Source organism: Mustela nigripes, chromosome 15, assembly GCF_022355385.1.
Source record: "Mustela nigripes isolate SB6536 chromosome 15, MUSNIG.SB6536, whole genome shotgun sequence".
Classification (NCBI taxonomy): domain Eukaryota; kingdom Metazoa; phylum Chordata; class Mammalia; order Carnivora; family Mustelidae; genus Mustela; species Mustela nigripes.
Window position 1 is genome coordinate 27,960,707 of NC_081571.1, and position 27,250 is coordinate 27,987,956.

A 27,250-nucleotide genomic window follows, 5' to 3' on the forward strand; every position below is an offset into this window, starting at 1 on the left:
ATTCATAATTTTAGTACAATTTGAGAGAATGATTGCATTGAGAAGATGAGACCAGTTGACATGAAAATTAAAGCAATCTGTGAACAAGATATTTTGGAAGAAAAACAATTTTTTAAAAAACTGAAAATAGGGGCACCTGGGTGGCTCAATGGGTTAAGCCTCTGCCTTCGGCTCAGGTCATGATCCCAGGGTCCTGGGATCGAACCCTGCATTGGACTCTCTGCTCAGCAGGGAGCCTGCTCCCCCTTCTCTTTCTGCCTGCATCTTTACCTACTTGTGATCTCTCTGTGTGTCAAATAAATAAGTAATATCTTTAAAAAAAAAAAACCAAAAAACTGAAAGTGGGGCCCCTGGGTGGCTCAGTCAGTTAAGGGGCTGCCTTCGGCTCAGGTCATGATCCCAAGGTCGTGGGATCGGGCCCCACATCAGGCTCCCTGCTCAGTGGAGAGCCTGCTTCTCCCTGTCCCTCTGCCTGCCACTCTGCCTACTTGTGCCCACTCTCTCTCAAATAAATAAAATCTCAAAAAAAAAAAAGAACAACTGAAAATAGTAGAATAATGAGACTGCTGAATTATTTGGAACAAGTAGAATGAGTGCTGCTTCAAGGAATTACTGAATTTGAAGACATATTTAAGATTGGGAAGCAAAAGGAGAGAGAGAAATAATTTAAAAAAATAAGACATGGATGAGAAATCCAGGAGATGTGGTAACTATAATAAAGCTAACCAGAGAGGCTTGGGCTATTTGGAGAATTGATAAAATAAAAATCTTTTAAAAATTGAACTGAAAGACTTAAGGATTTGGGATTGAATGGTTCACTGAGTTCTAGAGAAGGCTAAAAAAAGAAAACCTAGTTATATCTTGGTGCAGTTTTTTAATTTCCAAGGAGAAACGTCTTGTAATCATCCCAGCTCAAAAACTGGGTGTAACATGCATGGGGAAAAAGAAATGAGCTCTCTTTGTATTTTTCATCTGCAACACCAAATGTTATAAAATATTATAACAATATTTGTAGAGCTTTGAGGAGAAAGTATATTAGTACCAAAGTGCTATTATATTCAGTCAAATGATGACAGATCTGAGATAAGGACAGACAATTTTGGATATATAAGAGGTCAGAGTTATAACATTTGAATAAAATTATTTAAAGTGCCAAAGGAGATTAATAACCCAATAATCACTTCCAGGTAGGTTAAATGTGAAAGGTCAAATTCCCAAATTTTAGGGGGGTGTTTTTGTAATCTTAGAGTTGAGGAGGAATTCTCAAATAAGACTTAGAAGACTTAAATGAATGTTTATTAACAGTGTTTAGGATTTGATTTATAGATGATGTAATTTTGTGTTCTTTATCATAAAACATGGAGGCCACCTAAAAAATTTACCAATCTGAAACTATTCAAAGAAGTTACGGAGCGTATCTATTTGATGAAATTTGAGAGTCTATAAAAATAATTATTTGCATCTGCTTTTTGTCATAGAAAAAATATCTGTGCTATGTTTAGTACAAAAATTTTTATAAAACATAATATAATTGGGGGAGGGAGAAGTGACATAGAAAAAGTGTGGGCAGGGACGCCTGGGTGGCTCAGTTGGTTAAGCAGCTGCCTTCGGCTCAGGTCATGATCCCAGCATCCTGGGATCGAGTCCCACATCCGGCTCCTTGCTCAGCAGGGAGCCTGCTTCTCCCTCTGCCTCTGCCTGCCATTCTGTCTGCCTGTGCTCATTCTCCCCCCCCCCCCCCGATAAATAAATAAAATCTTTAATTAAAAAAAAAGAAAGAAAGAAAGAAAAAGTGTGGGCATATATCCAAGATGTTAACAAGGGTTAGTCTTGAGTAGTGGAATTATACGTGATTTTTATTTTTTTCATCTACTTTTCTATATAAGCTTATGAAAAATTCAGTTCATGCAGTTATCTTGTTATTATTTCTATTTCTGAAAGAATCTCTTCCTACTCCACCTCTTTCTCAGAGACCTACCCTTTAAAATTACTAATAAGTAGCAAGTTAAATTAATTATTTGCTCATTTCTGTGTGTTTTTTCCTGGATAGTGATTACTAATTAATAAGATAGTAAAAGGTGAGGAATGCTACCATTTTTTAAAATGTGCTTTATTGGGGCACCTGGGCGGCTCAGTGGGCTAAGCCTCTGCCTTCAGCTGAGGTCATGATCTCAGGGTCCTGGGATCAAGCCCCTCATCGCATCGGGCTCTCTGCTCAGCGGGGACCCTGCCTCCTGCCCCCACTTCCTGCCTCTCTGCCTACTTGTGATCTCTCTAATAAATAAATAAAATCTTAAAAAAAAAAAACAACCTAAAATGTGCTTTATTAAAATGAAAAAATACCCATGTGACCTTCCAAAAGTATTTGGACCTCTAATGATAGCTTTGTATTACCTTCAGGAATTCAAAAGGCAACCAGAGTAAAAAGAAAGGACCTCGAACTCCTAGTCCACCCCCTCCTATACAGGAAGATATTGTTCTGGGGAAAAAATATAAAGAAAAGTATAAAGTAAAAGACAGAATAGAAGAAAAACCAAGAGATGGAAAAGACAGAGGACGAGATTTTGAAAGACAAAGAGAAAAAAGAGACAAGCCAAGGTAAGTAGGATTGTATGTTTTTAACAATCTTACTTTTGTAGAATTTAAAATACTTACTTTTCAGAAGCTTTTTTTCAGGCATTACCGTAGTAGATTTTTTTAGTGTTTTAAAACTCTATGTATGTGTTATTTAATAATTCCCATATCGAGTTAGGGATAATTCAATAAACATTACCTTAAACATTGTAAAATAATGAAATTTTTTATCTTAATCATTTTAAAGTGTACAGTTTAATAATATTAAGTATACACACATTGTCTTGAAATAGATCTCCAGAACTTTTTCATCTTGTGCATCTGAAATTCATCCTTTCCCCTCCTCCCCCACCTCCCCAGCCTTTAGTAACCACCATTCTACTTCCTGTTTCTATGAATTTGACTTCTTTAGATACCTCATATAAGTGGAACTATTTTGGTTTTTTGTGACTGGTTTATTTCATTTGGCATAAGGTCTTCAAAATTCATCTATGTTTAGCATGTGACAGGATTGCCTTGCTTTTTACAGCTGAATGGTATTCTGCTGTCTGTATATCCATTCCCCTGGTGGATGTATGGGTTACTTCCACCTCTTGGCTATTGCGAATAGTGCTGTGATAAGCCTAGGTGTTTAGGTATCTCTTCAAGACCCTTCTTTTGATATTTTTCCATATATATTCAGAAGTGAAATTCCCAGATAATATGATAGTTATGATAGTTCTGTTTTTACTTTTTGAGGAAATTTCATACTGTTTTCCATACCAGTTGCTTTGTTTTACAATCCCACCAGCAGTGTATAAGGGTTTCAGTTTCTCCATATCCTCACCAGTACTTGTTATTTTCTGGTTTTTTGGACAGTAGCAATCCTAATAGGTGTGAGGTGTTCTCTTACTATGGTTTTAATTTGGTGTTTCACTGATGATTGGTAATGTTGACCATCTTTTCATATGTTTTTTGGTCATTTGTGTATCATCTTTGGAATAATGTCTTTTAATTGAGTTATTTTTTTGTTCTTGAGTTTAAGGAATCTATTATATATTCTGGATATTAACCCCAAATCAGATATGTGATTTGTATTTTCTCCCTTTTCATAGGTTGCCTTTTCATTCACTCTGTTGATAATGTCCTTGATGCACAAAAGGTTTTAAGTTTGTTGTGATACCATTTGTCTATCTTTGTTATTGTTGCCTGTACTTTTGGTGTCATTTCCAAAATATCATTGCCATCTCCAGTGTTATAAAGATTTTCTCCTAAGAAGTTTTATAGTTTTAGATCTTACACTTAGGTTTTTAGTTCCTTTAAAGTTAATTTTTGTACATGGTGTAAGATAAGGTTCCAATTTCATTTTTTTGCATGTAGATAACCAGTTTTCCCAGCACTGTTTTTAGAAGACACTGTCTTTTCCTCTTTGAGTGGTCTTGGTACCCTTGTTGAATATCATTTGGCATGGATTTTTTTCTAGACCCTCTGTGGTACTCCACTGGTCTGTCTTTATGCTGGTCCCACACTGTTTTGATTACTTAGCTTTCTAATACCTTTTAAACTGAGGAAGTATGAATTCTCTCATTTTGTTCTTCTATATGAAAATTGTTTTGGCTTCCTAACATGTCCCTTTAATTTCTGATCAATTTTTGGATGAATTTTTATATTTTTACCAAAAATGCCGTGGGATTTCAATCGCAACTGTGTCAAAGCTGTAGGTTGCTTTCAGTAGTATGGATGTCTTAACAGTATTAAGTATTCTAATCCAGGAGTGTGGAAGCACTTATTTGTGCTTTCTTTAGTTTCTTCCAGTGATGTTTTATAGTTTTCAGTTTTTGAACTCCTTGGTTAGGTTTATTCCTAAGTGTTATATTCTTGTTTTATGCCACTCTAACCAGAATTGTTTTTATAATTTCTTTTTCAGATTGTTCATTGTTAGCATATAGAAACAACTGATTTTTGTATTTGTTTTTTCTTATTATTGGTCGGTTCACATTTACTGTCTCTTAAATAAGAGTCAGGTTGTTTCATGTAGTCTATGTAGGTTGACTTGTTTCATGACCTGAAATGTAGTCTGTCCTGGAGAATATTCCATGTGCACTTGAGAAGGCTGCGTATTCTACTACAGTTGGGTGGAGTGTTCTTTATATGTCTATTAGGTCCAGTTAATCTTAGTCTTGTTCAAATCCTCTGTTATTATTGTTCTGTCAGTTAATCAACATTAACTTTTTGGTATAAATGAAATTATATAAAAGGCAGCCAGTGAAAGAGCTGAGACCTTCTGAAAACCTGTTCATTTAAAAATTGTTTCAAAATCTAAAGTCACTGCATTAACTAATTTAAATTCTATGTATTTTATTAAATTCTTTCTCATGGCCAGTTTTCCCTCTGTTCTAACAATAGTACTTCTTAACGATCTATTTTCAAAACTGACAAATTATAAATTCTTGATTTTTAAAATTCATTTATTTAATGCTACTTAAGAGCAAATTAAAAAAAAATTAACTTGAAGGTAATATTTTTGTGGTTCACAAGATTTATGAAATGCTTATAGATTTAATAGGGATGCTGTCTCCATTTTTAAAAATTAGTTTTCAAATTTATCTTTTCATGAGATTAATCTTTAGTCAAGAAAAAATGTAAATCTTTTAGAAGGCTCTTGGCCTCTTTTCTTTGGAGTTACAATGTATTGGAAAAGGCACAAGACTTGAAGTTACACAAATAGAAACTTTTATCTTGGCTTTGCCAGTTGCATGATGTGAGAGTTTTCCCTGAACCTCTATTACTTTTACTGTAAAATATGCATGATACTGACTTAGGGTTGAGGTGAGGATCAAATGATATAATGCTTTAAAAAATAAGCACTGTACTTTAATGATAAATTACAGTGTAGTGATATTTAAAAATGTCCTTCCATTTGTGGGTTTTCAGTTAAACTACATAGGTAATAGAATGTATCCATAAAGATATTTTTTTTCCTGATACTTTTGCAGTATCAGATTTAGAATCAGCTGTTAGTAATAAGGACTCATTGTGGAGGGCTTACATACATAAAGCAATAGTTCTTAAAGTTTGCTGCACCTTGGAATCTGCCTGAGAGTCTTCGAAAAGTACTAATACCAGATTTCAATCCCCAGATACTCTTATTTAATTAGTATGAGGAGCAGCCTTGGTATCCAGATTTTTAAAAGCTCATTTTGGGATTCTGATGTTCATCAAAGTTTAGGAGCCATACATTGAGATTTATTCTCTCATATATAAAGAAGCTCAGAGGGAGGCAGTCCAAGACTGTACACTGTTCTTTCCACAGTCATTGGTGATCCAGGTGCTGTCTGCCTTGTGTATGCTTTCTTTCTTTCTTTTTTTTTTTTTTTTAAGATTTTTTTATTTGAGAGAGGAAGTTGGGGGCGGTGAGGAGAGAGAGAGCATGCACATGCACAGGCAGAGGCAGTCTCCCCACTGAGCAGAGAGCCAGACATGGATCCCAGGATTCTGGGATCATGACTGGAGCCAGACAGATGTTTAACGGACTGAGCCACCCAGGCACCCCCTTGCTTCCTTTCTCAGAGTTATCCCATGGTTTAATATGACTACTGATGACTTAAGACATCCCATCCATGTTCCAGGCAGCAGAAAAATTATGAAGGGAAGAAAGCCTTAATTTTCCTGGAAGTCCCAAACACTATTTCCTGTTACATCTATGGGCCAGAATTTAGTCACATGGCTACATCTAGATATGAGGGTGTCTTAGAAATGTAATCCTTTAAAAAAAAGAAAGAAAGAAATTTAGCTGAGCATGTAACTGACTCGAATAAAATTGGGTTTACTAAAGAGCAAGGTGAGAATGAGTGTGAGGTAGCTCATTGCAGTCTCTACTACATTCTCATGATGCCATTTCTGTTCATGTTACTAAGTAACAACATGTTATTAGAATGAAAGCAGCATTATCTGCCACTTTATCTGGAAAGCCGTGTGAACTGGTATTTGTAATATTATCTAGGATAAATTACCTACCCAAGAGCACTTAACATAGCTTTATAATTAGAAGTTCAACAAAACTCAGTCTTTGTCCAAAAAATAGATTCTGATGATAAGCTTAGTCCTTTCTTTGTCTTGGTAAGAGATCATCTTGTCTTATTTAGATGAATCCGTTTTTTTCTCTCCCTCTCTGGTGACTTGACTTGGAAGAACCAGAATGATTCTGTGAGCCATTGCTAGGACCTAGGAGCATTTTGCCTCATTGGGGCAATAACGGAACGGTTAAGTGGAGCACCCACAATTCTTGAACATATTTCCCTAAAATATTGTCTGTATTTTATTCATTCTAGTGGGTATGTTTTTGAAAATGACATGTAAATCAGATATAAATTATGGTAAATGATCTTGCTGATTTACATTTTAAGGAGTCTATTCTTTAACAGTTCCTGGTATTTTCATTTTGTTGTTTTGACCCAGAAATCTCTGAGAGTTGATTCTTAACATATGTCCCTGGATACTTCACTATTGAAATAGTTACATGTTTTGTATTATGAGGAATTGAGAATTATGTAGGTTGATTCTTCATTTTCCAGTGTTATCCACTGTTTCTTCCTAGCTGTGTCTAAGCAACAAGGTATGCCTAGGACTTACCTATTATTTAGTACATAGAAAAATCTGAACTTTATTTTGTCTAAGAAAATGAAGCACCAGAAGTAGTAGTACTGAAGAACTGCATGGGTACCTGACTTGCACTAGAGTTCTGAAGCCATGTTTTACACAGTTGAAAAGGGGCATTTTGATTTAGGAGAAGTTAATTTATTTTCCAAGGGTTTTTCTTGGATCTCTTATTTTAATATATCCCCATTACTTTGAAGGAGAACTTACTAATTCTAAAACCAAATACTGTAGTGAGAATCATCGTCATGCTTTCAGTTTGGTGGGGTATGTAATTAAAGATTAGTGTCCAAATTCTTTTTGGAGAAAATTGTCCTTTAAAATTAATTTAGGCATTCTAATGGGCTTATTTAGAATATTTTGGTTATTAGGATATGTTGTGCTAAGGTAAAAATATCCTAATTCATTTATTTATTTGGTATAGGGTATCCATGAACAAAAATGTTCTCAGAAGCTTTGTTACTATAGGTAGAAGTAATATAGTAATCACATGTATGGAAAATAATAGTTCTCTGAACATGGATTCTTTTTTTTTTCCAAGTAAAATTTATAAGGCCTGTTGAATGTGTAGGAGGTTGCTTACATTTCTTAAGGATGGTTCCCTATGTGGTTATAGAGGAGTATGCATATGGGTAGGACAGATGATGCAGCAAAACCATATGATCCTATGGCTTAATTCCTTTCCCTGTCTTCTGTATCTCAATTTCATAACTTTCTAGATCAGGGGCTCCTGACTGGAGATCCATTGGTAGATTTCAGGGGATCTGCAAATTTCTTGATTTGTGGGTGAAATTTTGCCTGTGTGTGTTTTGGTGAGAGGGAAAGTACCCATTCCCTCTCAGAAAAAAAATCATGATATTCCTCCCTCTGTCTGCCACTGATCTGGCATTGAGAATTTGAGTACCTCCCCCAAGTCTTCGTTGGCCACATCAGCTTTGTTAACAATATACTCTGTTCCCAGAATATTTGTTGATTTAATCGCACTAAGTTCTGTCATGTTTTGAAGTGAATCAGTGTCTTCCCATTTGGCTGGTAAACTTTACTGAGCTATTACTTATTTGTGCAACATTGATCAAAATCTGAATACTACCTGTTTATCCAAGAAAAAAAAGCCTTATGGATTTTATTACTTTTAGAAAATGTAGCAATTTCCCATTACATTTTTTTTTAAAGATTTTATTTATTTATTTGTCATAGAGAGAGAAGCACGAGCAAGCTCAGGCAGACAGAGGCAGAGGGAGAAGCAGGCTCCCTGCCAAGCAAGGGCGGGACTCTATCCCAGCGTGCTGCTCCCAGCATGACCTGAGCCGAAGGCAGCCGATTAACCAACTGAGCCACCCAGGCGTCCCTTCCCATTACATTTTTAGAAAGTAAACTTTTCATGACTTGTTCTGTACAGAAAATGGTAAAATCTTGATTACCTGGAACTCAACTAAGTACTTTTTATTCTGTAATTTGTTTAGAAGAGGTGCGATTCACAGGAAAATTAAATTCATATTAGGTATTTAGTCAGAAAATCACCTGTGAAAGGAATATTTTGTGTCAGTATTCCTAACCTGTTATGTTTAGATAATCCTGAAGCAGATATTTGCAGTGGTATTTCAGTGGGCCTGTAATATCTTTTTCATCAGTGAAAATCTATATTCTGTAATGCTTTGTTGAATTAGGAAAGTAAACCAAATTACTGGTGTACTTTAAGAACAAAGATTTAAGCAAACATAAACTTTTTGGTTAGTAGTTAACCAGAGGAGTTAGCTAGCAATTCTATAGTGCTCATTTTGCTGGAGATTTGGTTAAATATGGTTTCGCTGATGGAAGCTAATATGTTTTAATCAAAAGGCTAGGATGCAGAATTTTGTGGTTAAATGCGAAGATAATATTGAGTGTACAGGTAATCACTTTTTAAAAAACACTTCATTATAATTACCGGAGGATAGAAATCTACTTCTTAATAGTACAAATGCCTACATGATGAGTCTTGCTAAGCTTTGAAAGACAGATGTGATCATTCAAAATTTGTTGGCTTTGACTTCAATTTAGCAGAATAAGCAAATCACCATCAAAGTGACAGTCTTACTTCCTTTCAGTGATTGCACACATTTATCAAAATAATTAAATCAGAATGTTTCAGACCTTTCATAAGAAATACTATTTATTGGATTTATTCAGTGTTTACCATTCATGTACAGGTACGATGGTCTGGGTTGGCAAATCTCACCCTGTGGCCATGAGCCAGAGGACAAGGAAGAAACCATTTGTGCACCAAGCGTTTTTCTATAGACTGAAGAATGGTTTCTTGAGTAATGTGTACCAGTGTTGCTGGACTATATATAGAAGATAGAAAAATGTTACATTAACATTATTATTATGGAACATTTCACACACATAAAAACTACAATAGTATAATGATACTTTTATATTCATCTTGTTTCCTTTACTCCTATACCCCTCCCTCCTCCAGTATTATTTTGAAGCAAATCCCAGATATCCCACTGTTTTACCCATACATATTTTAACATATATCTCCAGGAGAGAACTACACTTAAAAACACATAATCACTACTCCAGTCTCACACGTGAAAGGAAAAAAAGAGAGTAGTGTAACTTCAAAATAATAAATTTTAAAAGTACTGATTTTAATACCTTTTATAACATTTTCCTTAATTAATGGGTATTAACACAAATAATATAATGAAGGATATGCAAACTTCTTAGTAATAAAATGGGACCTTTATGTTCAGGTTGGAAATTGCTTATCTGAGGCATTCATCTTTTTTTCTGCCATTAATTTAATGAAGCCCTATGTATAGACCTAAGAAGTGTTTTCATGTGAATGGTGATTTAGGCTAGGGATATAAAATTAAGGCACTTAAAGAAATCTGTAACATACCTGAATATATTCTATAATACACTAAATTTAGGGTAGACTTGTATTAAAGATGTGGTTTGTTTGTTTATTTATTTATTTATTTTTTAAGTAAGCTCTGCGGTCAATGTGGGGCTGGAACTCATGACCCTGAGATCAAGAGTCACATGCTGTACTAACTGAGCCATCCAGGTGCCCCCAAAATGAGAGTTTTATAAATATCAAAATAATTCAGTCACATTGGAGGAAAATAAGCAATTTCACAATTAGTCTAAGGGATCAAGTCTTGGGCTCTTTTTCATGGGTGTGATATTGGGAAAATTTGTTGAGCTCACTAGAGAACCTCCTGTTTTGCAGCCAAATCTAAAATGGTTTTATATCCCTAAAAAGTGTACTTTTATCTTTTGTCCAACATGCTTGGTGAAGTTAGAGACTTGAAAGTTGTTCTCAAGTACTTGTTTCAGAGAGCGTTTTCAGCAGCGGGAGGTGGTTGGGAAGTTTGATCTGTTCCCATAATTGCTGCAATCAGAAGTGTACACCATGGTAAATGAAGAACAGAAATTCAACCCAGTAAAAGTGTGGGGCTGCCTTGTATGTGGTGAGATTAGTGAAAGACACCCAAATTTGCACTAGCAAAATCCATCCCAATCTGGCTGTGGTTTGGTGCCATCTGCTGGTAATTTTTTCACTAACAGGTAAATGATCTGCAACTGGATAGGATTTTCAGAAGAGTGGCAAGGACTTCATGAATATTCCTTATTTGCTTACCCATTTTGTTGGCCTGAACTGAGGAGATGTTATGTCTAGGAAATCAGTCCAGAGCCTTGAGAACTGTTCGTCACCTCACTCCTTCCCCAGACTGGATTTCTGCTGTTTCCTGGTGTGGTCACTCGCCCTCACCCCTATCCCCTCCCAGGAGAAAGTAGTACTTTAACTTGGTCTACCAGGTAGAGGATAGGAGCCAGTTGTCTTCATTCATGTTAGGCTGGTGTGTGTTGTTTCTGGATTTTATTTCATTTGGAATACTGACTCCCTTACTTCTAAAGCTTAAAAACAATCTTCTCATATGTGCTAGGGATACCATGTACTTGTCTCCTCTGATTTTCAGTTACAGTGGTAGGTACAGTTTTTACCTCAGTAAGCCAAGTGATTGAGCAAATCTGTGTAAGGCTCTTGAACCAGATTCTGAAAAATTCTCTTATTTATTGTAAATCTAGATTAGGATAACATTTAAGGATGTGTTGATTTAAGCCTTATCTTAATAGTCTTCATTCTTAAATTGAGGTTTTTGAAATTACTTCATTTCTATATGTATGCAAAAATAAAATTGAGTCAAATTGTTATTACTTGGATTAGATTTACTTGTATTATGTGGAAATGATTAGTTTGCTTATGTCAAATTTTTTTACAAGTACCATTATATATTTATGAGGAGACATTTTTCAAAACATTCCTACAGACAAAAGTATTCTATTTTGGGAGATTGTTCACTTAGCTCATTCCCCTTTCAGGGGAATTTATTACTTGCTTCAGAGGGACAGCAAATTCTAGGTTTAAAAGGGATCATCACACAGAAGCATTTTCTTTCTCTATCTTACATACTTATTTAGATAGGTAAGATATTGCTAGATTATTTTTTTTATTGTATACTTGACACAACATTAATTTAGCATGAGATGCACAACCTAGTGATTCAACTTCTCTATACATTATGCTGTGCTCACCAGTGTAGCCCCCATCTGTCACCACGCTACATTATTACAGTATCACTGACTGTATTCCTATGCTGTACCTTTTATCCCTGTGACTTAGTCATTCCATAACTGGAATTCTGTATCTCCCATTCCCCTTCACCCATTTTGCCCATCTCCCCCCACCCCACGCCTCTGAGAACCATCAGATGTTCTCTATATTTATGGGTTTGTTTCTGCTTTTTAAAAATTTTTTTTTATTTTTAGATTCTACATATAAGTGATATTATGTGGTATTCATATTTTTTCAGTCTGACTCATTTTACTTAGCATAATACCTTCTGGGTCCATCCATGTTGTTACCAGTGGCAACATCTCATTCTTTTTATGGCTGAACACTGTTTCATTGCATATATATGCCACATCTTCCTTTATGTATTTATTGATGGGAACTTCAGCTGCTTCCATATCTTGGCTATTGTAAACAATGCTGTCATAGCCATAGGGGTGCCTGTGTCTTTTCAGATTAGTGGTTTTTTTTTTTTTTACTTAAGGTAGATACCTAGGAGTGGAATTACTACATCGTATGGTATTTCTATTTTTAATTTTGGGGGGGAACCTTCATAGTGCTTTCCACAGTAACTATACCAGTTTACATTCCCATCAGCAGCACGAGGGTTCCTTTTTGTCTGAATCCTCACTAACACTTGTTTTGTTTCTTTTTTTTTTTTTTTATTTTGACCATTCTGACAGGTATAATAAGGTGGCTGGTTTTGATTTGTATTTATCTGATGATTAGTGATACAAGTGTCTTTCATGTGTCTTTTGGCCATCTGTGATCATCTTTGGAATGTCTCTTCAAGTCCTCTGTCCATTTTCAGCTGGATTAGTTGTTTTGGAGTTTTGTTTGTCTTGCTTTGTTTTGTTGTGGTGGTTTTTGTTTTTTTGTTTTTGTTTTTGTTTTTTGCTACTGAGTTGTATAAGCTCTTTATATATGTTTAGGTAATAACCCCTTATTAGATATATCATTTGCAAGTGTCATCTCCTATCCAGTATTTTGCCCTTTTGTTTTGTTGATGGTTTCCTTAGCTGTGCATAAAGCTTTTTGTATTGGTATAGTCCCAGTAGCTTATTTTGCTTTTATTTCCTTTGCCTGAGGAGATAGACTGAAGAAAATGTTGGTAAGGCCAATGTTAGAAAAATTATGGCCTGTGTTTTTTCTAGGAGTTTTATGGTTTTAGTTCTTTAATCCATTTTGAGTTTATTTTTGTGTATGGTAGAAGGAAATGGTCCGGTTTCATTCTTTTGCATGTGGCTGTACAGTTTTCCCAACATCACTAATTGAAGAGGCTGTCTTTTTCCCAGTATATATTCTTGCCTCCTTTGTCATAGATTAGTTGACCATATAATTGTGGGTTTATTTCTGGGCTGTTTCTTCTGTTGAGTGATCACATGTCTATTTTGATCATTATAACTTTGTAATGTATCTTGAAATCTGGAATTGGGATACCTCCTGCTTTGTTTTGTTTGTTTGTTTTATCGCCTTGGCAATTTAGGATCTTTTGGGGATCCATAAACTTTAGGGTTATGTTTTCTAGTTTAGCGAAAAATGCTATTGACATTTTGATAGGGATTATTTTGAATCTGTAGATTACCATTTGAACAATATTAATTCTTCCATGAGCATAGTATGTCTTTCCATTTGTTTATGTTATCTTTAGTTTCTTTCTTCAGTGTTTTATACTTTTCAGAGTACAGGTCTTTCAACTCCTTGGTTAAATTTATTTCTAGTTATTTTATCGGTTTTGGTGCAGTTTTAAGTAGCATTATTTTCTTAATTATTCTTTCTCCTATTTTGTTATTAGGGTATAGAAATGCAGCCCAGTTCTCTGTAGTAATTTTATACCCTGCAACTTTGCTGAATCCATGTATTACTTCCGATACATTTTTCACGGATTCTTTACAGTTTTTTCTTTTTTTTTTTTTTTAAAGATTTTATTTATTTGACAGAGAGAGATCACAAGTAGACAGAGAGGCAGGCAGAGTGAGAGAAGAGAAGCAGGCTCCCTGCTAAGCAGAGAGCCTGATGCAGGACTCGATCCCAGGACCCCAAGATCATGCCCTGAGCCAAAGGCAGCAGCTTAACCCACTGAGCCACCCAGGCGCCCTACAGTTTTCTATGTATAGTATCATGTCATCTACAAATAGTGACATTTTAATTTCTTCCTTACCAATTAAATGCCTTTCTTTTTTTTTATTTTTTAATTTTAATTTTAATTCAATTAACATATAATGTGTTAATGGTTTCAGAGGTATAGGTCTTTGATTCTTCAGTCTTATATAATACCCAGCACTCACTATATCTTTCTTTGATTGATTTATTTCACTTAGCATAATACTCTCTAGTCCATCCATGTCATTGCAAATGGTAAGATTTCAATTTTTGATGGCTGAGTAATATTCCATTGTCTATATAGACCACATCTTTATCCATTCATCTGTCAGTGGACATCTGGGCTCTTTACATAGTTTGGCTATTGTGGACATGGCTGCTATAAACATTGGGGTGCATGTGCCCCTTCAGATCACTACGTTTGTATCTTCGGGGTGAATACCTAGTAGTGCAATTGCTGGGCCATAGGATAGCTCTGTTTTCAACTTTCTGAGGAATCTCCATACTGTATTCCAATGTGGCTGCAGTAGCTTGCATTCCCACCAACAGTCCTGGAGGGTTCCCCTTTCTCTACATCCTTGCCAACATGTGTCGTTTCCTGGCTTATTAATTTTAGCCATTCTGACTGGTGTGTGGTGGTATCTCATTGTGGTTTTGATTTGTAGTTCCCTGATGCCAAGTGATGTGATTTTTGCCTTTGTTTCCCTTGCCTTTGGAGACATGTCTAGCCAGAAGTTGCTGCAGCCGAGGTCAAAGAGGTTGCTGCCTGTGTTCTCCTGTAGGATTTTGATGGATTGCTGTCTCACATTGAGATCTTGCATCCATTTTGAGTCTCTTTTTGTGTGTGTGGTGTAAGGAAATGGTCCAATTTCATTTGCCTGCCAGTGGCTGTCCAATTTTCCCAACACCATTTGTTGAAGAGACTGTCTTTTTTCCATTGGGTATTCTTTTCTGCCTTGTCAAAGATTAGTTGACCATAGAGTTGAGGGTCCATTTCTGGGTTCTCTGTTCTGTTCCATTGATCTATGTGTCTGTTTGTACCAGTACCATACTGTTTTGATGATTGCAGCTTTGTAATACATCTTGAAGTCCAGAATTGTGATGCCATCAACTTTGCTTTTTGTTTTCAACATTTCTTTGGCTATTTGGGGTCTTTTCTGGTTCCATTCAAATTTTAGGATTATTTGCTCCAGCTCTGTGAAAAAAGTTGATGGTATTTTGATAGGGATTGCATTGAATGTGTAGTTTGCACTAGGTAGCATAGACATTTTAAATTTTAACCATATTTATTCTTTCAGTCCATAAGCATGGAACATTTTTCCATTTCTTTGCGCCTTCTTCAATTTCTTTCATGAGTGTTACATACTTTTCTGAGTACAGATCCTTTGCCTCTTTGGTTAGGTTTATTCCTAGGTATCTTGTGTTTGGGGGTACAATTGTAAATGGGATTAACTCCTTAATTTCTCTTTCTTCTGTCTTGCTGTTGGTGTATAGAAATACAGCTGATATCTGTGCATCGATTTTATATCCTGCCACTTTACTGAATTCCTGTATGAGTTCTGGCAATTTTGGAGTATTTTGGGTTTTCCACAAAGAGGATCGTGTCATCTGCAAAGAGCAAGAGTTTTTCTTTGTCGATTTGGATGCCTTGTATTTCTTTTTGTTGTCTGATTGCTGAGGCTAGGACTTCTAGTACTCTCTTGAACAGTGGTGATGATAGTGGACATCCCTGCTGTGTTCCTTTTAGGGGAAAAGCTCTCCGCTTTTTCCTATTGAGAATGATACTCATCGTGGGTCAAGGTCAGGAAACAAGGTCAGAGTTTTTATAGATGGCTTTTATGATTTTGCGGTATGTTCCTTCTATCTTTACACTGTGAAGTTTTAATCACAAAAGGATGCTGTATTTTGTCAAATGATTTTTCTGCATCTGTTGAGAGAATCATATGGTTCTTGTCCTTTCTTTTATTAATGTGTTGGATCACATTGATTGATTTGCAGATGTTGAACCACGCTTGCAGCCCAGGAATAAATCCCACTTGGTTGTGGGGAATAATCCTTTTAACGTACTATTAAATCCTATTGACTAGTATTTTGGTGAGAATTTTTGCATCCATATTCATCAGGGTATTGGTTTGTAATTCTCCTTTTTGATGGGGCTTTGTCTAGTTTTGGGATCAGGGTGATGCTGGCCTCATAGAAAGAGTTTGGAGGTTTCCGAAGGCCTTTAATTTCTTTTTCTTATCTGACTGCTGCAGCTAGGACATCCAGTACTGTGTTGAATAATAGTGATGAGAGTGGACATCCTTGTCTTATTCCTAATCTTAGAGAAAAAGCTCTGTTTTTCACCACTGGATATGTTAATTGTGGGTTTGTTCTGTGTGACTTTTATTATGTTGAGGTATGTTACTTCTAAAGCCACTTTGTTGAGAATTTTTATCATAAATGGGTGTTGAGTTTTGTCAGTGCTTTTTCTGTATGTGTTGAGATGATCATAATAATTTTTATTCTTTGAGATCGTGCTAGATTTTGAATGACACTTCATGCCTAAAACTCTCTAGTGATTTTTTTTCATAGTGATTTTCTTCATGCTTATAATAAAATCTGGGGGGAAAAAAAGTACAGTCCGGCTTTCACCATCACATAGATGACTTCATATCAGCTGGCCTTCTCTCATGTAACTCTTCACTTACAAATTGTAATTACCCTTGTCTTCTTAATGTTCTTCTCATATATTGTGATTCCTCCTGCCTCTTGTGGTTGAACCCTCTGCAAGTCATGTTCTTTCCCTGGATTGTCAGTTCTTGGCTCAAATTCCATCTTCTCAATAAGGCCCTTTCCTTTGAACCATCCTAAAGTTGTCCCCTGACTTTTTTTGAGGGAGGAACCTAATAGTTTTTATTTTATTACTCTGTTGTTGCATTAACTAACTGAAATTGCTTTGCTTTCCTGGTGGTGGTCTACTCGTAGTCCATGTAGTTAAGACAGACTGGTTTTCAGTCCTTAAAACAATGGTACGGATGTAATAACAATATATGTGTTACCTGCTACTGTTATTGGTATTATGATGATGATGATGATGATGATGTTAGTGGTTTTGCCTGTCTTTTTTTAAATTTTTTATTAACATAATGTTTTATTAGCCCCACGTTGCCTGTCTTTTTTACTTCTGTATTCTCAGTGCCAAAAATAATGCTTGCAGTATATACGATGCTTACTTAATATCAGCTCAATAAATTAAAGTGACTTTTTTATTCAGGATATGTTTCTTATGTAAAATAATAAAGCCGAAATATTTCTGTGTTTGAAATCTGTATCATATGGTGTTGCATTTTACCACTGGAAATAGTTGATTTTGATATTGCCCATAGTCCTTTTTTTTTTAAGTATACTTTTCATGATGATTTTAAAGGGTGACTTATAAATGTTAGTTAGTTACATTATGAAGGCATATTTTCATTTTAGAAATACAAACCATTTACTAAAAGAAAAACTGGTATTAGTAATTTTTTAAAAGTCTAGGGTAAGCATGCTTGTTTGTAGGTGAAATCTGTGTATCTTGAGTGAGGGAAGTTTTTCTTTTTAAATTTTTTTAACCTTTCACATGTTCCCCAAATTAAATATACCCTGAATCTTCTCATTGCACATTTTGTCCTAATTATAGTAGCATTAAAAAACTTCTGGTTAGAATCAAGTCAGGCTAAAGATTGGTTTTCCCAGTGCTATAAATCACAGTGCTCTTGCTGGCAGTATACAGATTTCTTCTTTAAGGTATTGGGCTCTCTTCATGCAATGATAAACTCTTTTCTTAATTTGAGTGTCAAATGTCACCTCTTTTTTCTCCTCAGATAAGAAACCAGCCAATTCTAAAGCCTAAGAAGAATCTAAAATTACTGCTATTCTAACTGGAAATGTATTTTAATATACCTCTGCAATAGTGTAAAAGCCAAAGTACTAATAATTTTGGTCAGATTTCAAGGCAGTTTTATTTTCTACCTTCTTATGTGTAGAATGAACACAGGCCCAGGTCCATTTTACACTGACATCCATAATTTGACCCATCTTGTTTTGGTAACATCCTCTCTTTTCACTATTGTTTAGTCATCGAACTTTTGAAAGAATAATAAGAAAATAAAGATGCTATCTTAGCCATCTTGGGCTGCGTTATAAAATAACCATATACTGGAGTGGTTTATACAACAGACATTGAATTCTCACAGCTGTAGAGGCTGGAAAGTCCAAGGTCAGAGTTCCAGCAGATTTGGTTTCTGGTTTACAAACATTGTCTTCTCACTGTGTCCTGGCATGGACAGGAGAGAATGAACTCTTGTAAGGATACGATCTCTTGGGAGCTCCACCCACAGGACCTCATCTAAACCAATTACTCCCAAATGCCTCCACCTTCAAATACTATCACATTGGGAGGTTGTATAAATTTGAGGGGACACATTCGGTTCATAACAGATGCTTTTAATTTAAACCAAGTTTTCTTAATTTTTTTTTCTTGAAGGATGATGGGTAAGAAGAAAAAATGCTGAAACCATAACTTAACAATGGATTGGTCCTCTGACCTTAATTTGATAGGTTGATTATCCTAAGCTTGAACTGCATTTTTTACTCCATGCTATCGACACTGAATTTGAATAGAAATGTGATTGGACTGTATTGTGTTTTTTAAAGATAGTAATATGAGCTATTTTATTTTTTAGGTTCCATGTACTAATCACCAAATGGTATTGCAGACTTTCTTGAAGCAGTTTTTAGTATGCACAATTAATAAAACTAACCAAAATGCCAGTTCAGTGGAAAGCCATGTTTTTTAATCAATTTACAGATTTCCAAATTGTCTAGAATCTGGTGATATTGCAGTTGGAACATACCAAACAGTAATAATTCTAATTCTCAGTCTTGCAGTGTTTTTCTTTTCGGTAAGATGCATTTGAATGACCATTGATCATAGCTGGTTTTCCAAATTTGGGTAACACCCTGTGAGCATTTCTATTTCTACCTATAAGTAAATACATTTCTCTTAAGAGTCAGTTAAATTATAGTGGCTTATGGCTTAATTTTTTATGAAAAGAAAATTTTTATGAGAAGTGTGAAGGTTTAGTGAAATTACTAATAACTACAATGTTTAGGTGAATATGATGTTCTGATTAGCTGACTTCTTTTAGTCAACTGTTATCCAAAAGATGTTTTTGTTTATTTGCTAAAATCCTTGTTCTGCAAAATTCTTTTCAATATATTGGAATCACTTCCCTGAATGAGTAACATATATTTTATGTATTTGGTGCTTGTATTGATAAAAGGTCTACTTAGGCATCATTTATAAAGAACATAGTTCAGGCCAGCAGTTCTTAACAAGGGGTGATTTTTGCTTTCCTGGGGAAATTTGGCAGTGTCTGGAGTATTTTTTACTGTTACGAATGGGGGTGAGAGGGAGCATGAGACTGGCTTCTGGTGGGTAGAAGCCAGGAATGCTGCTGATCTCCCTGTGATGTACAGTACAGCCCCCCCCCCCCCACTACAATCACTGAACACAAAGTGTCAGGACCACCAAGACTGAGAAACCCCGGTGTAGGATTAATAATGACTTTGCTACCATTGTGGATATTAAAAATACCATAGGCACTGAAGGTGTTCTAAAATATTTTGACTAGGACTTCAGAACGTTTTTGAACAAATATCTAATCTTCAGAATGAGGACTAGGATACTAATCTGGGTATGTGCTGTCTGGAATGTTATTTTTTAACATTCTTTCTGGTCCCATTTCTTTTTAGTTATTGCACAAATGTGTGTATTCCAGCTTCCTATCACACACACATTTTGCATAATCAGTGTAAACCAGGGCCCAGGATTTAACATATTGTAGGAGTGACTCCATTGTGCTTTGTGTGGTTATAAGTTGTTTCTTTGGCAGCAGTGAAAGAAGGTGATTGGAAGGGAGTAGAGGAAGCCTTTGTTAAACCAGGACTCATGAACTTAATCTGTACTGGCCAAGAGTGAAGCCTGGTTATTTAAGATAAAGACCGTGTAGACAGTATGTCCTTAACCATATCATTCTATCCCCATCCTGAATCTCACTCCAAGCAGGGCAGACTTCAGGTTTGGCTTCTTAATTGATGATGACTTCCCTTTCCCCACAGCCGTGAGTTATAGGCACTCTCACAGCCGCTTTCTATCTAGATCTCACTAGTCTGTTTCCTCTTTAGCCTCTTGCGGTTTCCTTCCCCCAAGTACCTATTCACGAGGTCAGAGATTATCTCTGATTAAGAGTGAATTCCATACTTTAAGTGAGGATAATATTCTGTTTGTGTTCAGCGAGAGTGCTGCTTGGAGCCCAAGCTTGGGAGCAAGGCAGTATATATCTCATCTAGGACTGTGGTCTCAGGCTGACCTAAAATCAACCAGATCTTTAAAAATTAGCTTCTTACTGTACAGCGTTGTGAATTGAAATTTATCCTAGAATTATGATTCACACTTTTAACTTTAACTTTAGCATTCAGCTTTTTTAATTGTTGCTTTTCTTTACAGGTCTACTTCCCCAGTAGGACAGCATCACTCTCCTATATCTTCTAGACATCACTCATCTTCCTCACAATCAGGATCATCTATTCAAAGACATTCTCCTTCTCCTCGTCGAAAAAGATCTCCTTCACCATCTTATCAGAGGACAATAACTCCACCTTTACGACGCTCTGCATCTCCTTATCCTTCACATTCTCTGTCTTCTCCTCAGAGAAAGCAAAGTCCCCCAAGACATCGCTCTCCAATACGAGAGAAAGGGAGGCATGACCATGAACGAACTTCACAGTCTCATGATCGGCGTCATGAAAGAAGAGAAGGTATGCACTGTATTTTATCTTGATTTTTTTTTTTTTTAGTGTTAAATATTTTCTTTGTTAAAGAACTGGACATTCAGATTTATTGCTACAGTAAGGAGAAGAAGAAAACCGTGTTGTATTAAGTCTTTAACAGAGAAGAGTGCTTGAAGGCAGTAAGAGGCGCTTTTAATGACACAGGAACATATAAACTATTAAATGTACATAAGTGGGCTTTTTTTTTTTTTTTAAAGATTTTATGTATTTATTTGACAGAGAGAGATCACAAGTAAGCAGAGAGGCAGGCAGAGAGAGAGGAAGGGAAGCAGGCTCCCTGCCAAGCAGAGAGCCTGATGCGGGACTCGATCCCAGGACCCTGAGATCATGACCTGAGCCAAAGGCAGCGGCGTAACCCACTGAGCCACCCAGGCGCCCCCATAAGTGGGCATTTTTATGTATACTGAGGTAGTGCTTTCTAAGATGTTTTACTTGGGTACTCTCGAGTTCTAGAAATTTTTGACTGTCTGATTCTTAAAACATCCCTCTAATTGCTTAATTGGTTCTTTAAAAAAACAAAAAAGTGAATGGAAGAAAAGCAGCAAACCAGGGGGCATAGTTTGAAAGCATCGCCTATGTTTTGATAAAGAGGTAAGGGCTGGGGGAATATTGAGAAGGTCGGTGTAAGTCAAATGATCAGTTTTCTAGGTAAAAAGAAGTTAGCAAAGCAGTTTCCCTTTCTAGATCCCTGAGAATTAAGTTAACTTTGGATTTGCTGCTCCTTGTTAAAGCTGAGGTACTATTATCTGGCAATATAGTGTGATAGTTCTGATCTCTTTCTGTACTCCTTATCTAAGCCTCTTGACCTTACATATTTAAGGTTTTTTCCCCTAACTTCTGAGTTGGTGTTTAAACATAATGAGTACTCAGGAAATATTGCTTAGTTGCAACATTTCCCTTTAATGTGCATTTTAAAATAAACCTCTGAGAATATATTACAGTAGTCTTCTGTGAAACATGTTGAATTTCGTTGTTCTCTTCCTATCAGCAGTGCAGTAATTAATCAAGTTCTTTTATTCAAGAAAATGATGTACATCTAGGTAGGGATCAGAGAGAGTTTCTGTTGTATAGTTTCTTATGTATATCATTTTGGAACCAAAACAGCACAGCAATATTTATGGAACATTGGTAAGATAGGAAAATTCTCTTAGCACCTGTGCATTAATTTTAATAAGATCTTTAACTGGAGTTGACTGGGAATATAGTGTACATTTAATGAGTACTTATTGAGTGAAAGCTCTAGTGTGTTTGATATCTGTTTTGAAATAATAATGAGGGGAAATAGTATGTGGTTGAGTCTTAAAAGAATTTTTTGTCTGTGTGCTAAGAGTGGCCTGTGTTACAGGAAGAATCCATTTAATAATAAGCCATATGTGTTTAGTTTCTTTGTAAAGATGTTTCTTTAACCTTCCAAACAAGATATGTAGCAATTTGTTCCTCTATTTAGATGTCATCTTCTGAAATAAGAATAATTTTAGTGGAAGAATGGGGAGGTAGGTAAAGAACAAAATTTAGTAACTAGATCTGAAAAGACAGATGGAATCATGAAAAGGATCTGGTACTGAGTGAACATATTTTTAGGCCCAGTTGGCATTGGAGGAGGACTAGAAGTCATAAATTGCACCAAAATGGTTGGAAACCTATCCAATCCTTGCCTACTGCTGCTGTTCTTAAAGGGCATTTGTGAATGTAAGCATATGGACGATGTAATTGGCAGGAGAGATGAGTTATTAATGTGAAAATCTAGGGGGTCTTGTGGATACTGTTTGGGTGCTTAAGAAAGTCTGTAGACCTAGCCACCTGGGACAAAGGGAAAAGAAGGTAAGTTAATAATAGGCATACGGCTCTTAGGCATATGGCTGCTGTAACTGCTAAAATAGCCTCAGATCTTGAAGTAGTTCCAGAATGTGAGAGCAACACAAAAAGGAGTCTGACTTAGAAACAATGCAATGTTTGTTTTCTAATGTTCTCTTGTTAGTCCTTTGACTTCATATCAGATTTATATTGTGATCAATTTCTGCCTGTTCTAGGCACATCTAAAGAATAGTTTATGTTCTTTGCAAATTCCATTAGGTATGGGGTTGCCTAAGCCATTTAGGCTCTGGGCCTCTTAATTTCTTCATTTAGATGGTGACAAGGTTGAATTAAATAATCATTGAGTTTTGTTTCAGCTTTTTTAAAACTGAAGTTCCTTTCTTATTTTTCTGTGAAGCATTAGAAAATGCTTTAATGAGAGAAAACTTTAGAGACAGGAGTGATTCAGTAAACAGTTCAAGAAAAAGAGAGGGTGAGTAGCAAAAGAGAGGGTGAGTAGCAGCATCTCTTTGCCAGCCAGCATACTAACTGTAGGCCAGCCACGCTTAAGTACTTTAAGTACACTTGAGGTAGTCACGGATAGTCCAGTTTGGCCCCTTCCTTGGTAGAGATGGCTAAAGTCACTGTGTACCTCTAGTTCTACAAGTAATTTCTAAAAAATAAACCATCAGTGATATGAGATCAATTTATTTGTTTCATTTGTTTAAGATAAGTATGGATAAGTTGGGGCATGGGAAGATCCTAATCAAAGTTTATCTAATCAAGAACATAGTTATTCAAGTGTTAATAAAATTAGCTTTGGAATTGTAGTTTATGTGTGGTTTTAATTTTCTTATTTGCCCACGTTTTCTTTTTTGTATTTTCTGCAAAGAACGTGAATTACCATTTTTAAAAAATTTTTAGCTCTATATTGTATATGTATTGTCTGGTTTCTCAAAATTTTGTTAAAGGAATCCTAGTTGATTTCCAAACTTGCATTACAGAGACAAGAAGCAAAAGAGATAGAGAAAAGGACACAAGAGAAGAACGAGAGTATGAACAAGATCAGAGCTCTTCTAGAGACCACAGAGATGACAGAGAACCTCGAGATGGTCGGGATCGAAGAGATGCCAGAGATACTAGAGACCGACGGGAATTAAGGGACTCCAGAGACATTCGGGACTCCAGGGAGATGAGAGATTATAGCAGAGATAACAAAGAGAGCCGTGACCCCAGAGATTCTCGGTCTGCTCGTGATACCCATGACTACAGGGACCGTGAAAGTCGAGATACTCATCGAAAGGAGGATGCCTATCAAGAAGAATCCCGAAGTTATGGCAGAAACCATTTGAGAGAAGAAAGTTCTCGTACTGAAATAAGGAATGATGCAAGAAATGAGTCTCGAAGTGAAATTAGGAATGACCGGATGGGCAGAAGTAGGGGAAGAGGTCCAGAATTACCTGAAAAGGGTAAGGTTTTAACTTGTCAGTGAACTGTATCTTGTATGCTTATATAGAAATTATTAAATCTTTTAAGGTTTCTTTTCTAAATATATTCTTTTTTACATTCATTATCATCATTTTGTCAAAGTAATTTTCAATTAATTGAATTTTGGCCTTCCCTGTAAATTCCAAGTAAGAATTGTTAAATTCCTAGGACTTAGGAATTTGCTAAAGTAGCAAAAGATAAATGGGTCCTGATTAAAATCCCCTGGTAAATTATATCCAATTATGCCTACCCTCTTGATTAGTGTGGAACACTAAGAAAATTCGTCAGGCAAAAAAGTAGAGTCAAAAGGAAATAATTTCTACTAAACAGGTACAGATATGATAAAATGATTATTAAAGTGGAATTAAAATGGTGGGCTTTCGAAATTGGTGGTATCAGAAATGACTGTGTATTCCTCAGTATACTTGTGCTTTCTTCAAACCAGTTAAGATAATTGCACATCAGAATTTTGAACCATTAATTTATTCTTCCCCTAAAAAGCCTTTACCAGCACTACTACCTAAATGTTGTATTTGCCTCCCAACTGCTTGGACTGAATTAGTTTTGACATGTGTTCCTCTCCCCTTCTGCCCTGAAATACTGCTGCAGATTTCTGAACATTTCATTTTCCATTGGTCTTTTGGTATATCCTGGTCAATATTATAACTCCATATGAAGCTGAAGGCTTTCCTTACCTTCTCCTTCATAGTTGTCTTGGCTTTTCTTAGCCCTTTGCTTTTTCATACACATTTTTAAAATGAGGTGGGGGGACGCCTGGGTGGCTCAGTTGGTTAAGCAGCTGCCTTCGGCTCAGGTCATGATCCTAGCGTCCTGGGATCGAGTCCCACATCGGGCTCCTTGCTCCACGGGGAGCCTGCTTCTCCCTCTGACTCTGCCCTCCACTCTGTCTGCCTGTGCTCGCTTTAACTCGCGCTCTATCTCTGACAAATAAATAAATAAAATCTTTAAAAAAAAAAATAAATAAAATAAAATGAGGTGGGTTTTTTTAAAAATTTTGTGAAAAACTTAGATTTTTATTTCAAATGCATTAAATTTATAAATTTATAACTTTTTCTATTGAGTTCTTATGTATTTTATTACTGGGTGTCCAACATTTTTTGTGCTCTTATCAGTGGTACTTAAAAAAATTCTTTTTCTTTCTTTTCAATAATGCATTTACATGGTTTAAAATTTCAAATGTATGAAAGAATATATTGTGAAAAGCCTTGCCTCTATTCCTGACCTTATTCATTTCTTTGCCAATTTTGTCTGTATCCTTCCCAGATATATTCTGCATAGGCAGATTTGTAGGTCTACTCATCATCCCCATCTGGTTTTACAAACATAATTTTTTTAAAACTGTATATTACTCTATACCTTGCTGTTTTCACTTAAAAAAATACCTTGGAGATCATTCCATATCAGTGAACTTGATAAGTAGCTCTATCCCCTTCTTTGTGGTGCACATTGTCCATTGTAGGAATTACTTAAAAGATCTTTTATTTAAATTCCAGTTAACATACAGTGTAATCTTAGTTTCAGATGTACAGTGTAGTGATTAGGCATATGCATACAACACCCATTGCCCATCACAAGTTCCCTTCTTAATCCCCAACACCTATTTAACCCATCCCCCTACCCACCTCTGGTAACCTTCAGTTTGTTTTGTATAGGTAAGAGTCTCTTTCTTGCTTTGCCTCTCTCTTTTTTTTTTTTTAGCTTCACTCATTTGTTTCATTTCTTAAATTCCATATATGAGTGAAAATATGTTCTTTCTCTGACTGACTTATTTTGCTTAGCAAAATACTCCCTAGCTCCATCCATGTCGAAGCAAATGGCAAGATTTCATTCTTTTTATGGCTGAGTAATATTCCATTGTGTATGTATACCATATTTTCTTTGCCCATTCATCAGTCATTGGACACCTGGGCTATTACCATAATTTGGCTATTGTAGATAGTGCTACATTGTAAATATAGGGGTGCATGTATCCCTTCAAATTAGTATTTTTGTATTCTTTGGGCAAATACCTAGTAGTGCAATTATTATATTGTAGGGTAGTTCTATTTTTAATTTTTTGAGGAACCTCTATACCATTCTCCAAGTATACAATGCAAACACCTGTTTGCATTCCCACCACAACAGTGCAGGAGGGTTTCCCTTTCTCCATATCTTTGCCAACACCAGTTGTTTCTTGTGTTATTAATTTTAGCCATTTGGATAGGTGTCAGGTGATAACCCATTATAGTTTTGATTTTGTATTTCCCTGATGATGAGTGATGCTGAGCATCTTTTCATGTCTGTTGGCCATCTGTATGTCCTCTTTGGAGAAATGTCTGTTCATGTCTTCTGCCCATTTTATAATTGTATTATTCGTTTTGCAGTCCCTATCAAAATATGAACACCTTTTTGCACATAGCTAGAACAATCTGAAGTTAATACAGTAGTTCTTCCTTATCCACAGGGGCTGTGTTCCAGGATGCTGGGTGGATGCCTAAAACCTCAAATAATACTGAACTCTCCATATACTATGTCTTTTCCTGTGCATACACACCTATGATAAAGTTTAATTTATAAATTAAGCATAGTAAGAAATTAACAGTAACTAATAATAAAATAAAACAATGATAATATACCACAGTGAAAATTATGTGAATGTGGTCTTTCTCAGAATATCTTATTTAGTGCTGTACTTACCCTTCTTATGATGAAGTGAGATGATAAAATGCCTCCGTGATGAGATGAGGCAAAGTGAATGATGTAGGCATTATGAGGTAACAATAGGCTACCGGTGACCTTCTGAAGATATGTCAGGAGGAGGATCATCTGCTTCTGGACCCCAGTTGACCGTGGGTAACTGAAATCACAGAAAGCAAAGCCACAGATAGGGGAGGTGCTATAAATTATATATTGATATTATATATCAATTATTTATTGATATATAATTATATATTGATAGATACACATCTATCTATATATGTCTCTTTAAAATACTTTAAAAAGATATTATTTAGTGACACAGAGTTATTCACTAAGCACTGTTCAAAAACAAAGACTGGAATAATAGGGGAGGTCCTAATTTATAGGATTTATAGGACCTAATTTATAGGACCTCCCCTATTATTCCAGTCTTTGTTTTTGAACAGTGCTTAG

General features: G+C 35.9%; 1 protein-coding gene across 7 annotated transcripts in view; it reads left to right on the forward strand.

Moving 5' to 3' along the window:
* Positions 1 to 27,250, forward strand: part of ZC3H13 (zinc finger CCCH-type containing 13) — a 101,190-nt gene that overhangs the window by 42,643 nt on the left and 31,297 nt on the right. For all 7 annotated transcript variants that reach the window (XM_059378290.1, XM_059378292.1, XM_059378293.1 and 4 more), the window contains 3 exons: positions 2,401 to 2,598; positions 20,472 to 20,782; positions 23,614 to 24,078. In XM_059378290.1, coding sequence (XP_059234273.1) covers positions 2,401 to 2,598; positions 20,472 to 20,782; positions 23,614 to 24,078 — 974 coding nt within the window. The remainder of the gene's footprint in view (positions 1 to 2,400; positions 2,599 to 20,471; positions 20,783 to 23,613; positions 24,079 to 27,250) is intronic.